General features: G+C 40.9%; 1 protein-coding gene across 1 annotated transcript in view; it reads right to left on the bottom strand.

The window, feature by feature from the left end:
• The window catches only part of EPB41L4A (erythrocyte membrane protein band 4.1 like 4A), a 118,445-nt gene extending 104,010 nt beyond the window's left edge, over positions 1-14,435 (bottom strand). The window contains exon 1 of the mRNA XM_059492340.1: positions 14,186-14,435. Coding sequence (XP_059348323.1) covers positions 14,186-14,284 — 99 coding nt within the window. The 5' untranslated portion in view covers positions 14,285-14,435. The remainder of the gene's footprint in view (positions 1-14,185) is intronic.
• Positions 14,436-17,016: the final 2,581 nt, after the last annotated feature.

The following is a 17,016-nucleotide window of genomic DNA, read 5'->3' as shown; positions in this document are numbered from 1 at the left end:
CCTCCCAGAGAAATCAGAGCCCTTCAAGATATGAAAGCTGAACCACCACAACCACCCTGAGTGAAGGCTCTTAACCAACAGCAAATAAAAGGTAATGCAACTAAATCCTCTTAGTGCAATCTAAAATAAACTGCATTACTAAATATTTGCTATTCATGCATATGGACAGCTACCAGACTGAACACTTACCAGTTTGATCACATGTCCAAACCTTTCCATAGAAACTTGTAAGAATCAGCAGAGCCTGCAAATATTACACACAAGTAAAATACTTAGATATTGTAATCCCTCTGGAGAACTGAATTTCAGATAGGGTAACACACTGATCTGAATCACAGAACTTTCAGCTCAATGTCACCACCTAAACAACCCTATGACAGCCAGACCTTCCTTCTGAAGCAATTCTTCTGTGTGAACAAATGGGGCAAACATTTGTCTCAGAAGCAGCTGTTTCTTAAATCTGTTAAGTCCACAGCCTCAACAGCATAAAATTCTCTATCTTCTGTTTCTAGCATTGAGTAAGAAAATGCCAGCTCACACAGCTGAGATGCTGCTCCCCAGTCTCAGCTTCTGGGTCAAGCTCTCATACAGCAGGTATCTTGATTTAAGTGACACTGTGCTCCTGATATTTACTCTGTAACCATTAATTCAGTCCTGAGAGGTTTTCAGATTTGCCTGAGTGCCCAGTACAATCTTTAAAAAGGACTTTTGAAAGACTCTTATGCAAGCACCTAAATAGTTCTGAAAATAAGTTCCAATGCCTGTGTCCTCTGTGTACAATTGCAATGCTGCCTATGATTATGTGACATATGAGAATTCCCACTGAAACTGGCAGGCTCTTCCTCACCAAGGTCAGATCTTTCCAATTTCTTCATTTTATTATGCATAATTTTCTTCTGTTTGATATGCACTTTATTTGCATTGATAAACTATTGCTTAAATGAAATTTGAGATAATTCAAGACAGGAGAGTATTCTTTCCTCCTTTTGTAGCAGAACATGTGTGAGATGACTAAACTCCAACAACTGACTTGACTTATTTTGGCTTAAACAAGTGTCATTGGAGGATATGATTCCCCCCTGAAACAAGAGCCAAAATCCAAAACAAATCCCTGTTTAAAATAATGTGTTCTTCTAAGCAGATCCAGCCTTCTATCTAAATGAGGTAGATCAAGGAAAAAAAATCACAACAATCATCTGTTATGACGTGGTTCAATAAGTCTGTTATTTCACCCAAACACTGCTTCTGCTAATTTTTAATGTAATTATATATATAAATACGTTTCAAGGTGTTTTGACATTGTCCAACATATTCCTCTGCCCACAAGGAAGTAACTTATGTTACATGAGCACTATCACAATGCATACTCAGACTACAGGTGGACTGTATTTTATTTTCCCTATGAAAGCAGATCCAGTTAGTCAAATACCATTTCTGCATGCAGAGAAACACTTGAGGTTTCGGGGCTCAGCAGTCTGGCAGGAGTGATGGGATGATCAAAGGGGTTCAATAGGTTTTGGGTAGACTTTGATAAGGTCAATACTCACTGTGAAATTACCAGTTAGGCTTTCGTCAGATGCGCTACCTTTGCAGCTTTGAGTTAGAGATGGTTAAAATTTTAGGGCCTAGAAATCTTCTTCCATTCCCTCTGCTTCTGGAACCACAGTGTACCTCCCTCCCACATGTTATGCAGTAGGAAACAGCTGTACACTTGAAAAATAACCTAAAATTATATGTACTAAGAACACTGGAGTATCAACTAATTGAGTCAAAGGCATTGTTTAATTAAATGTTCAGTTCTTCCTTTCAGACTGAAAATTATGCAAGGCTTCCTCTCTGTGTACTTACAACAACCACTACTGCAATTTCCTTTAAATCACACTTCAGGTTCTCCCCTGCTTCAGACTTTAAAGAGCAAACAAAACCCAGCTTTTCCCTACATTAATATATTTCCCCCTTTTTTTCAAGCCTGTACTGAATAGAAAAAGCCTGTGTTAGGCCAATCAGGTTTCCTCTTCCCTGTAACTGTTCCTAACCAACTTCAAAATGTGAGTACATCTGTATGCACAGTGAACTCCCCAGCAAACACCTGCTTCTTAAAGGCACTGTACACTGTCCTACCTCCTGTAATTTGCTGCTCAAGTACATTACTTCGCTTCATTTTCTGTACACTCAGAAATCAAAATTCAATTACACTGCAATTTCTTCAGTTCAAGTGATTTTTCTTATCCCATATTCCTTCTGTATGCAAGAAAAGGAATATGAATCACAGCAAGCTTGAAAAACAAGATAATAAGCAGCATTGTGTTAGATGCTCTTCATCTTATAGATAATAATACCAAGTCCATCTGCTCTATGTGGTTAGATTAGGTAGGAAAAAATGCATATTAAGATGAAGAGCCTTTAATCCACAGTAGGGAAAGAAACTCTGCCACTTTCAATAGAATTGCGTGAATGCACTGGTGGATTAGATACAGAGTGTAATCACCTCAACCTGGGCATGGAGATGGGCAGTGCACACATTTATGTAACTTTCAGAGAAGTGAACGCTGTAATGAACACTGACTTGTACTTTTGTAACTTTTCAAGTGAATGCCTTATACCTTAGTACAGCAGGCACATAAAAATCTCTCTGGTTTGAATTCTCTTCAAGGTAAGACACACAGCAGGATTAACTAATACTAAAGAAAAAATCACCTTTCAATTTTTGAGTTTCTTTGTGGGCACTATTTGTCTACGAAAAGTTCCAAGTAAATGTCTCAAAGGGAGGGTTCTATAAGCACACTTTGTGTGTATGTCACACACAGCAGCAGAAATATTTCTGTGTGCTGCCCTACTGCAAATCTACTGCAAATCTTCTACCCTGATCTTTCTAAAACTCATGAACAAAACCAAAAATTAGCATAAATAAACTAATTAATTAGTTAATTAATTAATATCAAGATCATTGAAAGTGTCATGATCTGAGATACAGACTAAGCATCAGGAAAAAGAAAATTTACCTAAAACAAAAAACTGGGTTTGATTCATTTTCAGCCAACTCAGTGGAAGTGGTTTAACTCCCTCCCAATCAAACCTTCCTCTCAACAAAATACATCAAGCTGGAGTCAAGCTCTCCTGCAGGACTTCTGCCTGCTTCTGGAGTTTTTCCATGCCACAGGAAAAAATTTCAGCTTTCACAAAACTACAAACACTACAAAGAAAGATTTAAAACAGCAACAGTACTTAGAACTATCTTGTTTTGGACATTTTATAGATTCCTCTCCCCAAACAACTTCATTTAGCTAAGGCCCCTCCAATTTCTGTTGGAGACAAACACACACATAATACCAAAACTAAACCTAGTATTTTTTCTGATCATTTGTTCTGACTTCTGTTCACCTGTTCCCAAAGCAGCAGACATCATAAACAAACATGGTAAGCATTGCAGTTTTCCTTTAAACAAAGATTTCAGGAGACAGTTCATGAAACCTGGTTCTGTAGAAGATTTTTTCCAGGAAAAAAGAAACAAAAGAATAAAGATACAGACATGGAAATATCAAACATGGCTTTCATGCTCTAAACAGATAAAAGAGCTGAATACCTGTGAAATGCCAAGGATGATTAAGAAAAAGATTTGACTTCTGTTAAAAAGGTAGAAATTTTTCATGTTTATTTTATGTTAATAACATCTGTCACCTTCATCCAAGAAATTACACTCTTTCTTTCAAATAAATTTTCATTTATTAATTGAACCTGCTCACAGAAAAATTGGGTTCAATTTGGCTCCTGTTGAAATTGGTGCCAAAGCACTTCAAAACACGTCATCAACAGTGAAATTAAAACCAGGTACAAAATTTCAAGTATTCTCCAATCCAGGAAGGACAGTGGTAACTCATTATTGCTTTCACAGGAAAAGAAAAAGAAACATTATTACTAAATGGTGGTCGAAGAAAGAAAATTGGCTTTTGCAAGAACTGCTTTGAGGCACTGATGACACAGATAAAGGAACCTCAAGGCCAAGAATATTTTCTTAGTAAATCTCATCCATCCCAACCTGGAACACTGAGAGAGCTCCAGAACACTCCCCATTTTTGGAGAAAGATGGTTCAGTCAGAGGTGATTTTAAAGGCATTATAATTTGTCTACATTAAGGCATTTGTTAAGAACAAAAGGATAAGAATAAATGTGGTAGATACCCTTTGAAGGATACCAGAAACTTTTGTTTCCCACAGCTTTAGAATTTGCTGTTCCAGAAGAAGGATGCACACACTGAAAAGAGAACTGAAGTGTTCAGCCAACTTATGTTCTGTACACAAAAAGAAAAGATGAGACTTTTAGAAAGTAAAAAAATAATAAAGTGAAGAATACAGCTGAAGAATCTGACATCGCTTCTAAGTAGGGGGAAAATATTTGATCTTTTCAACAAAAGGGCTTTAGTCCCGAAAATGGTATTAAAAAAACATTTTTAATGTTTTTCCTCCTCCTTCCCCTTTCCCTCCTCCCTCCAGTTCCTCCTCCCCTACCCAAAGCAGCAAATGGAAATTAAACCTAAAAAGCTGAGGGCAGGTGAGGTCAGGACATTCACACACCTCATCAAAAGGTTCCTCTACAAATTCTTGTGGCTTTCTTCCCTTCCTTCAGAAAGCAAATGGCAATACAAAAAAGTTTGTTTGTTGCAAGACTATTCTGTCCATTTGCAACTCTCCTTCATTTCCCCAGGAACTTTTTCTCCTGATCACCTCTACTGAACTTAAGCTACCTCTCTCCTGTGGTCCCTCCTCAGATGTCCTAATTTGCTCTGAAGGGAGATCCAGGCACAGGTTTCAGGATTATCTGCTGTCTTGTCCCCTCCAAGGCACCCCAATACATATCACCCACCCCTTAACTGTCATGGTATGACAACGAGAATTATGAGAGTCTGACACTCAGCTTTCTTTCGTTCTGGCATATTAAATAAACAAACCAACCACACAGACAAAAGATTGCTGTCAGCCTGAAGCACACTTGAAAGGACCCCTGTGTAGGAGGTCTGGGCTCTGTGTGATACAGCTTGGAAGTGTCAGGCTGCAACAAGCTCCATTGCACTCTTTCTCACTTCCCACAGCCACAGGAACCACAGGGAACGAGGATCTGAGGATTCCTCCATGGGAACAAACACTGAAGAAATGCTGGAAGTCATGGCCTTCCAGTCCCACTTGGTTCTGACACGTGACTTGCATTCCTTTCGATGGCCATGACAAGATTTCATCACTTTATAAATTACAGCCACCTTCTACACCACAGCAAACTCCACCTGCACGGAACCAGGGCAAAGGCAGGGCCCACTGCAGCATTCCTTGGTATCTGGTGCTGGCCAAACAAAGCAAAACTCATTTCAAAACAGGGAGTTTTGCCGGCAGTTTGAGGCACCCCTGAGAGAGATGTGGAGAATCTCCTTCCATGTTACCTATCACACCAGCACTGTGGGATTACCTCTTCTCACAAGGGCTGTTGAATCTTTCCTTCAAGTCCTGAGTCAGCGCTGAACTCACTCCTCATTAGTCTCCTATGCATTCCTCCTCATTTTTATAATTCTGAACTGTTAGCTCCACCAGTTTTCTGTGGTACTCACAAACAGCATAAAAAGAAAATTTACTTTCCCTTATGGTTCTCAATGTAGTCTTTTATAAAGAGAATACTTGCTCTGGTATTCTAAAGAGGGAAAAGAACAAAACCCCATTACATTCCTTCCAGCTACCATTTGTCCACGAAATAGGAAAGAATTTTGTCACAATTCTTTTACACTGTGATTTTTTTTTCTCATATAGAATGTATTTTAAAAATTAATAATAAAATAAACTAGATATTCTGTATAACACACAAATAAGTATTATTATAGATAGAAAATATTTTCCAAAACACTACAAATAAACTCTTCTCAGACATAAATGAGAACTTTGAGCGAAATATATAGTATGTGGAAAACAAAAACCAGATCCAGTGGGTTTTGTGTGGATGAACTGTCTTCTGGATGAATTCTACAAGACAATCAAGTGCCTTTAGTTCTACAAAGTGTTAAATCATGTGCTAGCCTACATTAGTAGTCATGCCAAATTTTGCCACTAATTATATAGGGAAACTGCCATTTTCTGCCTTCCAAATTCTTTTAATGGAATTGACATACTGAAGGTCCTTCCTTTCCATTCCTAAAAGGCATTCTGTCTCTCATACAAATAAGAGAATTATTCTTCAGTGCACTCAGTTCTTACTTTCCTGAGAACACAGGAAAAGTATTAAAGAAAGTGCAGAGTGATTTATTATCAAACTGGCTCACTCAACCACAGAGAGATTCTACCCAAAACTTCAAGAACTACAGGTAGATAGATAGTGTTCTTCTCTGCTTTATGGACAACGAGTTGTAATCTGCAGAGTTTAAAATGTAAATATTGACAAATGAATAAACACATCGCCATACAAATTACATCCACTTTTCCTTTACATTAGTAACATTAGTAACTACCCATTACTGTAATGACTTTATTATTTATCTTAAACATAAGCAGGAGCAGTTGGATTTCACTGAATATAAAGTCTTATGCTTGCTCTTACCAAGCAAATGACTAATGAAAGCTCCTGATAGGAGTGAGAGTTTGCCATTTGCAAACAAGACAGAATTAAAAAGAAACCATGAGGGGCAAGAGGAAAGAAAGGCTTCTCAAAAAGGAATCTTTACAGACCTCTGAGACATCTAACAACAAACTTCAACATAAATACCCTAGTACTATAGGTTAATGGTACATTCAGCCCAATAGGGATTTCCATCTAGAATGATCAAAAATGCCTATGCGGGTATATTAAATTTTGGTTGTTACTTTCAATAAAGACAATTTGTATATCAAATCAAAGGAAGTTCTGAGGTGTCTTTTTCCTGCCTCTGGAAACGGCTAGAACTACCAGGTCTCTTCCCTTCACAGAAATCAATGTTTGTGGTCACAAGCAAAGGAGAGCAGATAAAGCATGTTTCCCACTTGGCAAAACAGGCAGGTTCCCCTCTTCATGCTGCAGCAAAACCAAAGGAGCAGAGCTCTCATTTTACAATGTTTCTATTGGTTTTCCACTTCTGAATAAATAGCACGGGTTGACCTCGAGCATGTCCTTTTGACCTTAGTGCCTGCAGTGCTCAGCCATCCACAACTCAGGATGCAATGGAAGAAGTGGGAACAAAAGTTCGATCAATACTGAAATGACAACCTTCATTTTAAACTCCGCAAATAAATCTGTATGCAGCAAGCAAAAGATCTGATCAGAAAGCAGCAACTAAAATGTGAATTTAAAAATGCAGTTTGCAAAATTAAACCCAGATACTGAAATGTGATTATTCACTTCCAAATATATCAGTTGTGAAAAAAAGTTAAGGTAATATAGCTGATCTATCATTACAAAATTAAATCCCTTTTGGGAAAATAAATTTTAAAAATATTTAAAAGACTGGCAAGTCCTCTCTCATCTTTCTAGCAAAAATGCAGATATTAATAATGATGCCATTTGACCAATACCTAATTTCTCTTTTCCTCATATGTGTTCAATATCATCTTGAAAACAGATATTTTTACAGCATGAAGTGACATAAAATTTTAGCTTCTAGAAACATTCTCTTTCTGAAACACCTTTTCAATTCAGTTTCTTCAAGATTTCTCCCCATACAATGTGATGATTTTTTAGCAGTTTTCTTTTTTGAAGGAACGGATTGCAATTCTGCAGCTGAATTTTAGTTCAGAATTCTCAGGAACTAAAATGAATAACATATCAAGAGATGGTATTTAACTATACTAAAATATTTTAATATAAGAAATGCTTGATCCAAGGTACATAAACCCAAAACTGTACCAAAAAAAAGCAGCCTCATACTTTACGTGTACCCTGGTCCTATTATGAAATTACTGCTCAGTGAAAACAGAAGAACAGACACCTCTGACAATATGATTGCTCAAACCTCAGGTTCACCAAGACATAACTCCATTTAGAAATTAATGGATTTACTTCTTGTTGTCATGCTGGTTTCATTAATTTACTTAAGTGAACCTAGGGAAAATAAAGTGTCTCATTGTTAATTTATTTTATGGTTATTCTGTGGGGTATTCAAGATCGCTGGCCTCATCTGTAAAGATATTGTAAGAAGTTAGTAATCTATTTCAAATTTGTGACACAAATTTTTGCAGAGCAGTTAATAGCAGTGTTCATGACCCATTTTGCTCCTTTCATTCTCTGTAAACTAGAATTGTGCATTGTTTCTGCCCATTTCTGGAGGACTGAAATAGTTCAAATTTTCATATAAACCATCTGGTCCTCAGTGTGCAATCAGATGACCATTTTACACCCATAAAGGAACTTTAAGGAGCACCAGCACCTTTCTGATATGGAAGGGATTATCAGTAATGTACATTTTTTTAACATTTTTTTTGTTATTTTGCTACAGACAATACTTAGATGCGGCGATTCAACAGCATTAAAAAAAATTATTCACACTTGGAACTTGATGATATTGTCTGTGTAGTTTTCCTTCTGCTATGCAAAATATGTACACATAGCAGAACTGTTGCTTTATAAAGAAAATATATTACAAGGTTGAAATGAGAGTGAGATTGTGTTCTTTTAATCAACTCAATTTTATTAACTATTCTTTTCAAATCAATATGCAGAATATCAAGAAGAATTGGCCTTGAAATATTTATCAATTAATTATTTCTTTATTAATCAATAGCAAAGAGGGCAGAGGAAAATATGATTAAATATGCTTGAACTCTGATATTTCAGTTTAGTAATTCCTGTAGGTGGTGAAAATACCATAGGTAGAAAACAATTGCAATCTACCTTTAAAAAGATTTTTCAGATTTATAAGTAGTGTAACCAGAAAATTTTAGAAAACTGACAAAAAAGACGGTTTCCTTTCCTAGAAAAATTTAGAAGAATAAACCAGGAGAAATCACTTTCATAAAGAATACATTCCACATTCACAGCAAATTTTACCAATTTGATTTTAATGCTAACTCTCAATTAAAATAAAATAAGTTCTTTCTATTCATAGGATTCTATTTCCTGCTATCAAATGCATCCATTAAGTATTTTCACTGGGAAAAAAAAAAAGATCCCTGTCATTCCCAGGCGGACTCCTTGGTGTACCTCCAGGTAATAGAGTTTGATGTAAAAGTGCACTTGTAAAAGTGTAAAATTGTATATTTTCTGTATGCACTGTATTTTAAAGACATGAAGTCTGGAACTATTTAGCTTCACTGGGGACTGAAAAAAAAAGTCAAAACAAAAACAAAGGAAAAAGCAAATAAAAAAACCCCCAAACTGAACAAAAATGAAAAAAAAAAAAAAACCAAACAAAAAAACACACACACAAGAAAAGGAAAAATACCATAATAATCCACAGAAAACTTTCTAAGAAATTATGCACTCACCTACTTCTGTAGATCATACTGAATCCTTTGGTCAATTTTTCCATAAGTATCTTCACAATATGTATAATATTCTGATGAACCCACTCATGCTTTTTACATGTCCAGTTAGTTAACACAGTTCCTAATATCAGTCACTCTCTATTTCAGGTTTGCTTTTTTGCTTTGATGTTTTTTGGGGGTTTTGGTTTGTTTTATTGTTGTTATTGTTATTTTGTTTGGGGTTTTTTTTTGAGGTGAGGGCTAGGGGGTTTTTTTAGCCATCATTTGCTAAATTCTCAGTAAATCATCAAGTAAATGGTATGATGGCCAGACTATCACTGGCCACCAGTGATAAATGGTACCACCTAATAAAATAATATTACAGAACATATACTTCTCCCAGGAATACCTTGTGTATCTTTCCTGTTCATCACTTCTCTTCTAATGAAATACTGCTGATGGCCCATCACACATGTCAGTCTAAACAGAACATAAAAACTGTGCTCAGAGAGGAATTTCAAGGAGCACTTCAAAAGTGCAATGACCAGATGGCTTAAGACTAATTAGAGAGCTTCTTCACTGCAAAAGTAGCTAATTTTTTTTTTTGAGATCTTTGTTCCAACCAAAGAGATGCAAACATGAGACACAGATGATTCACAACATTTTTAGCTTCTTCAGGAGAGAAAAAACAAAACAAATATCTCCCTTAAATACTATTTTCAAGGTGGGGGAAAAAAGGCTTCTTAGGTTCCTGTAACACACACTTTTCAAGATGAGCACTCTTATTATTTTTAAGGGCCCACAGAGATTTTCCTTGATCTCCAGAAACAAATTTGTGCAATAAGGCACACCACTGTTTACAAGGACAATTAGCTCAGTTCTCAACAGAGCCAAAATATGTAATGTCCACAACCCCTCAGTCAGGTATCCTGTCAAAAGACCTCTGACATGTCTCACAACATCAACAGATGAGCTACAACTGGTGCTGTACCATAAAAATGCCTAAGTTATTGTTTAGTCTGTGTGAAGAGAAGACGAAGTAGCAGTCCTGGAAAAGGGATTATTTTCAGCTGGTAGTTCATTCTTACCATATCTTTAGCAAAAACCCATTTCCTAACTGGAAACTTGAACATCCTTTTAAGAGGAAAAGCTGTCCCCATTTGAGGCCATGCACGTTGACTAGAAAGCAGCATGAGATTGTGGTGAATAGCCATTTCCATCCCAAAATTTCTGGGACTAACAACTGCCATCACTTTTTTATCTCAATGCATGTTAATGTACTATAATGAAACATAAAAATTAAGATTATGAGACACCTGATGGCCTTTCCTGATTACCTAACCCTTATCAGCCTCCTGTAAGCCTCAGTGCTGGACACCCAGCTTACATATTTTCATAGAGCAGTGCTCTAACCTTAAACCACAAAGACAGAAAGGAAGAACAGCAATGCAGGACTGATACACTGATAACAGTAAAAAAAAACCACAAAAAAAAAAAAAAAAAACAAAAACAAAAACAAAAAAACCCCAACCAAACCAAAAAAAAAAAAAAAAAAAACACCAACCAAAAAAAAAAAAAAAAAAAAAAAACAAAACACCAAAACCCCCCCCCCAAAAAAAACCCAAAAAAACCCCTGAGAAGCAATAATTGGTCTGAAGAAGAGTTCCTCACAAACCCCTCCAGACAGCATGGCCCAAGGCAGAATGGTCAGTTCTATCCCTCCAATAGCAAAGGGAAGTTGTTTCCTTGCCTTACAACCTTGAGAAAGCCATTTCACCTCTTTCCATCTCAGCTTCCCCACTTGAGAGCCAGAAGAAAACTAATCTTTTTCTTTCCCTAACAAGCTCTTTGAAGTCCACAGAGAAAAGTATCCCTAAATTGCACTCAAAGTCTCAGTCTTGTCACCTCTGCTCATTGTTTCAATGTGAAGTACAATTTGAAGCCCACTGTAGAATGAAGAATGTGTCAATGAAATTGTAATTAAAAAATGTCATGTTTTGATAAGTAGAGCTGCTGCCAAGCATAACAAGTCAGAAATAACCACTATATAAAGTAAGCAATGCATCCTCAAAATTCACTGGCCACAAGTATCTACTTCATATCCAATTCCCTGAAGAAACAAACTTGCCTCGGACTCCTACAGGGCCTTCCACCCTTCAAAACAAGGAGGTTTATACCCACTAATATCAAGCAAGTATATAAATTGCCAAAAGCTGTTGAGCTGTGTTTTTTATTTCTAACAGACATGCATCTGCTTGAGGGAAAATAAAAGAACAAAGTTGCTCCTGTAACAATTCAGGATATGTGAAAGAGGACCAAAAGCTTGTGTCCCATGTATCTCTGAACCAAATTAAAAGTGAAGATGACAAAAGGAAGATCCCATCCAGAATCTGTAGTTCTAAGGAAATGTTTTTTTTTTTAATGTTAGTTTAAAATGAAACCTATATGAACTTTTACAAACTATACATATGTGCCAAAGCTGAAATGCCAATTAAAAAAAAATTTAAAAAATTAAAAATAAAATTCTCTGCATTTACATGAGTGCATTTCAAAAGATTTGAAATAAAATATTTGTATTTCAAGGGTAAAGTACCAAATGACAAAGCGTGCCAGAATATGACAAATTTTATGTTCTGTTTCACTAATAATTGATAACAGAACATCCCTGGAAAGCTGTAGAATAACAACAGCAGCTGAAAATGACAGAAGCCAGGACTGTGTTGAAAAAGCCATTTCTGCCACCCCCCAGCTGTGAAGTGGAGCAGAGCACAAAGGTCTAGCTAAAGGCTCACCCAGCAAAAGGCAAAGCAGTGGCCACCCTTCAGCTGGGCAGGAGCTGCTCCTCACACACAGCTGCACAAACACTCCTGTGGGTACCAAGGCAAGGGAAGGCTCCATGGTTTAAAACACAGCCTGGGAGAGAGCTCTGCAGCTCCTCACCTTGGGTTTTCAAAGGCTCATGGAGCTAGAGCGCTGGGGTGTGGCTTCGCCGTGTACAAACTATATCTTAAAACAAAGGAAAGAAAAAGAAAACACAGGAGACAGGCTGCTACGAAAAGGGAGATTCTCCCTTCCCTAAGGTTTCCCACTGTGCAGTGTGAGTGCCTATGCCAAATTGTTAATGAACTAGTACTTTTCTCGTCAGATCCACACACTGTTCCAACTGATTCCATGACTGCTCTGTGGTTGAGTTTCAGACAGAGAAGGAGCAGGTAGAAGGGATGAAATATTTAGCATTATACCACATTCAGATCACACTAAGAATGGCAGGAAAACACACCCTCATCTTAAACTAGACAGTTCCCAAGACTGCAAGTCATGCATTCTTGGAAAGAAGTTACATCTTCAGACTCTTTCTTTCCCATGGGACATTAATTTTTATTAGACACTGCACAAACCCTTCACTTTCAGGTTTTAGCTTCATTAGACTAACCATCTTTGCAGATTATACTTTTAACATACTTCTGTGACTGCATGTTTACTGCACAAAAACATGCATGATATACACACCCACATCTGCACATTGAAAGGTAAGGCTTTTCAGAAGTGTCTAAACTTAGACTTAAAGACCCTGCACAGGTACTGAATTCCGGTGTCATTCCAGCGTGATTTGCTTATTCCTCTGTGCTAAGCATGGATTTATGGGCCTATCTGCAGGCAGTTGATTCAGCAAAGCTTGATAATGCTGAATACACGTAGACCTAGTAATACCACTGATTACGGTTGAAAATATATTGTTAAATATAAACTCCCTCTCCCCACTACCCTCCTTCAGATTCTCCTTTCCACAGTTGCTTCTCCAAGCTTCAATCATTCAAGCTAAAGCACAAAGGCATACAGAATTTTATTCTTTGGATGTCTTAGGTAAAATCGGACAGCCCTTTCCAACAATAAATTGTAGAAGAACTAATTTCTTTCTTTGAATGTATTTTCTCAAATGTCTTTTGTTTGTTTGGTTGGTTGGTTTGGTTTTTTTGTTCGGTTTTTTTTTTCCTGATCCAACAATCCGACATTGAAACCACGTTCTTACGTTGCTAATAAATTCATGTTCGTGGCTCTTCGAACAAGGACTTCAACTGTCTGCGACATGCTATCAGTTGTCATCACGCTTAACCAAACAGGACCAAGTTAAGGGCCTTTAGAAAAATCTCAGTTTCCACAAGCTCTGTCAGGGCTCATTAGCGCTTGGCAGATGACTACTTTGAAGAGTTCGTCCACGCCGAGCGTGCTGCAGCGGCGCAGGAGCTGTTCCCAGCGGCCGGGCCACGGGACACCGGGCTGGGGAGGCGGCTGGACCTTCGCCCTGCGCTCGGGAGCTGCTGCGCTCCCGCCCCGCTCCGCTGCCCCCGGCCCTTCCCAGGAGAGCGCCTCCCAGGCGGGCACGGCCCAAGGCAGAGGGAGCGGGGAATGACTCAACACGGGCGCGCAACACACCGTGCACACAGCCGCCTTCTCTTTTCTTGCTCTGGCAGGTACAGAACAATACCTCTGCGCCGAGCGTCCCGAGTGCCCCGGGGTGGTCGGCACCTGCTCGTTTTAAGTCACTATCTCGAGGTGAAGCCTTCCAGAGCACCGTCTGCCCCACCGGCGAGCGTCACCCTGATCCATCTGTCCTTTGCGCGACCGTAAGCAAAGTTACGACGTTATTCCTCCCGAAACCCCATTTTTTTCCGCCGCCGCTCCCTTCCTGGCTATCGCAGCGCAGTCGGGAGGCAGCCACCGCCGGGCAGCCCAGCGGGCTCTCCCGCATCGCGACCCCGCAGCTCTGCCGGCGTGCTTACCTTGATGCCCTGCTGCTGTGTGGTCAGGGTCAGCTTGGACTCGTCCAGGAGCAAAACTTCGCAGTAAAATTCCTCCGGGACCGCGCAGAAACAGCCCATGCCTGCTGCGATGGCCGAAGACGGGGCGGGGAGGCGAGAAGAGCCCCAGGCGGCGGCGGAGAGGGGCTGAGGCGCAGCCGGGTCTGGGCCGCACCCGGCTCGCGCCTCGGCTGCGCGGATGGAGCCCGGCGGCTGCTAGGGCGCAGCGCCCAGCCCCACGGGGCGGCCCGCGGCCATCCTGCCCAGCAGCCTGGACGGGGCTGCCGGGCTCTCTCTCCGGGAAAGGGGGAAAAAAAAACCCGGCGGCTTTTTTAGGGAGGATCCCGCGCCCGGCTGTCACGGCGGCTCCCCCACCGCTGCCTCCCCGGGGAGGTACCGAGCCGCCCACCCGCCTCGTCCTCCTCCCCGTCCGCGCACGATTCCGCGCCTCCCCTTTGTGTGCAGGAGCGGGGCCGGGGAAGGACTCTCGGCCGCCGCAGCCGGGGCGTGGGAGTGGTCCCCGCCCGGCCAGCGCGTTCCCTCCGGCCGCGGAGCCTGCGGGCGGAGCGGGGCGGCGGCGGTGGCGGTGCCCGGCCGGCGCTGCGCTGCTCCCCGGCTGCCCGCGGCCGTGCGGGGGGGGCGCCGGCTGCGCTCGCCTCCTCCCCGTCGGGGGCGGAGGGATGGAGAGAAGAGAGACCCGGCGGTCGGGCAGCGCCGGCCGCCTCCTGCCGGCCGCCGGGCAGGACTCCCCCGGGGCGCCTTTGGGGCGGAGAGCGGCGGGCGGCACCTGCCCGGCCCCGGCACCACGCCGCATCCTGGCACGGCACCCACCGGCGTGCCCGCTCCGGGGCCGGGCGCTCCCTGCCCTCTGCCGTGGGGCGGTGGCGATGTCCCCTGCCCCGGCCCGCGCCCCGCGGTTGTCCCCGTCGCCGCTGGGCACGGCTGCCCGTCACGGCGGCCGCGGCCCCGCTCGCTCTCCGGGGCAGCACTGACCCCTGCGGGCTGCGCCGGCTCCCCGCCGGAGGGAGTCACATCGGGAACGGGTTTCGTCTCTGCGCTTGACAAAGAAGCGCTTCAGGAGACACCACGAGTGAAGGGTCCAGCAGAGGATGAATTTTTGAAAGTCCCCTAGATCGGAGGTCTATTCTCCATCGAGCTGTTGAATACTGTGCTTGCTACAGGTATATTTAATTTGCAAAGCAACAGTATTAAAAACAAATAAATAGATATATTTTAAAAAATCAGTTTAAAAAATTGAAACCAAAACCCAACCAACAAAGAAAAGGGGGAACACGAGAGATCCTCCAACTGCTTTTGCAGTTGTTGTCTATAGTTTTTGGAGCACTCAACTTTCTTTGATGCACATACCTCCAGGATTTTTCGCTCTCAGGTAGGAGAGGGATCCTACAAGTGAAGCCCTGATCCCACAAATGCCTGTGCTTTTATGTAAATCTGTATGCATGAGTCGTCCTATTGAAGAAGTTCACGTGTATAAATTTCAGAATATGCAGAAGTGTTTTTCTTCTGGTCAATAACTTGTTTGTGTAGCATAAGAGAGGGGCACAAGGAAATTATGCTTACAAAACCTATTGGGTATGTAGGTAAGTCTGCTTTTAAACACCTGTCCTAAATATAACCCTGCTGCTCCCAAGTAATGACACTCTCATTTTCATGTTTGAACTTGGACCTTGGGGTGTTGGGATCTCCATATCCATCCTGTAGCTGCAAAAAACAATATTCCATGAGCACTGGGAAGATCAGGACAAAACCCACTATAGAGGTTCATAAAAATAAAGCCTTTTGAAAGACCTAGAAATACTTAAAAAGACTAGCCAGTTAAAAAATTTGACTTCCTAACCTTTTTTCCTGGGCAATATGTACCCAGGGAGAATGCCATCCAGAAAGCACAGAAAATTTAGGAAATTTATTTATGGCTTTCTAAACACATTTTTCAAACAGTTCTTGAGCCCCTCTGACAGCAGACAATTTTCTATAGATCAGATGGTCCCTTTTCCCCCCTCTTTAGTCTATTTAGATCCATATATCATGCACATTGTGATATAAATTACCCTCTAAGTCAGTCAAAGTCATTATATATGTGTAAATCACTGGTTAATCAAGTGGGAGGGTTCAGTGAACTCAAAACTGCTTCAAAATCTTTATTGATAATTTTAAGTGTTCATACAATCACAATTCCAAATCTGAGCAGTTTTATCAATACTACTCTGGGTCATATGTTGCTTATAAGCTGTCCAAGTGAACTATTTAATGTCTTCTCTTTTTGAAGATCCATTTTGTGCACCTGCATGTTAGCTGCTTGGTCCGTGGGGAAAATACATAATACACAGTGACGTTGAGCTGATGCCTATGTTTAGGGCACAGAGAAGTTAACTCATGAATTTGTCTCCTAGCCAGCTATTGCCGACACCTAAGCACTTGATAAAGAAGCAGTACCAGAACCTGCTACTTGAGGTGAAAGCCTGGGAGGAGATCCTGAAATTCAGAAGAGACAAAATCAACCAGGGGAGCAGAGGAAGAGAGGATGGAATAGATGGGATCTAGACTATGAACCAGTATGAGCCCTGAGAAGCTCAGGAAATCAGAACAATCAGCAGGCAAAAACATAGTGCCTAGCTTTTCCTTGGAGCACCATGTTACAGAAGACCAGCCCTGCCTCAGTATTTTAAGTATCAGGACCACCTCACAACTCATGAAGATCCTGAGATAGTCATCTGTTTTCCAAATCCATTAGGAAATTGAGCTCCCTTTTACTTCTCTCTACAATAAAAAACAGGTCAAGCACTGCAGAGGGA

The sequence above is a fragment of the Ammospiza nelsoni genome, chromosome Z (assembly GCF_027579445.1).
Source record: "Ammospiza nelsoni isolate bAmmNel1 chromosome Z, bAmmNel1.pri, whole genome shotgun sequence".
Lineage (NCBI taxonomy): Eukaryota > Metazoa > Chordata > Aves > Passeriformes > Passerellidae > Ammospiza > Ammospiza nelsoni.
The sequence above is the reverse complement of the archived record's forward strand: the minus strand, read 5'-3'. Positions and strand labels throughout refer to the sequence as shown.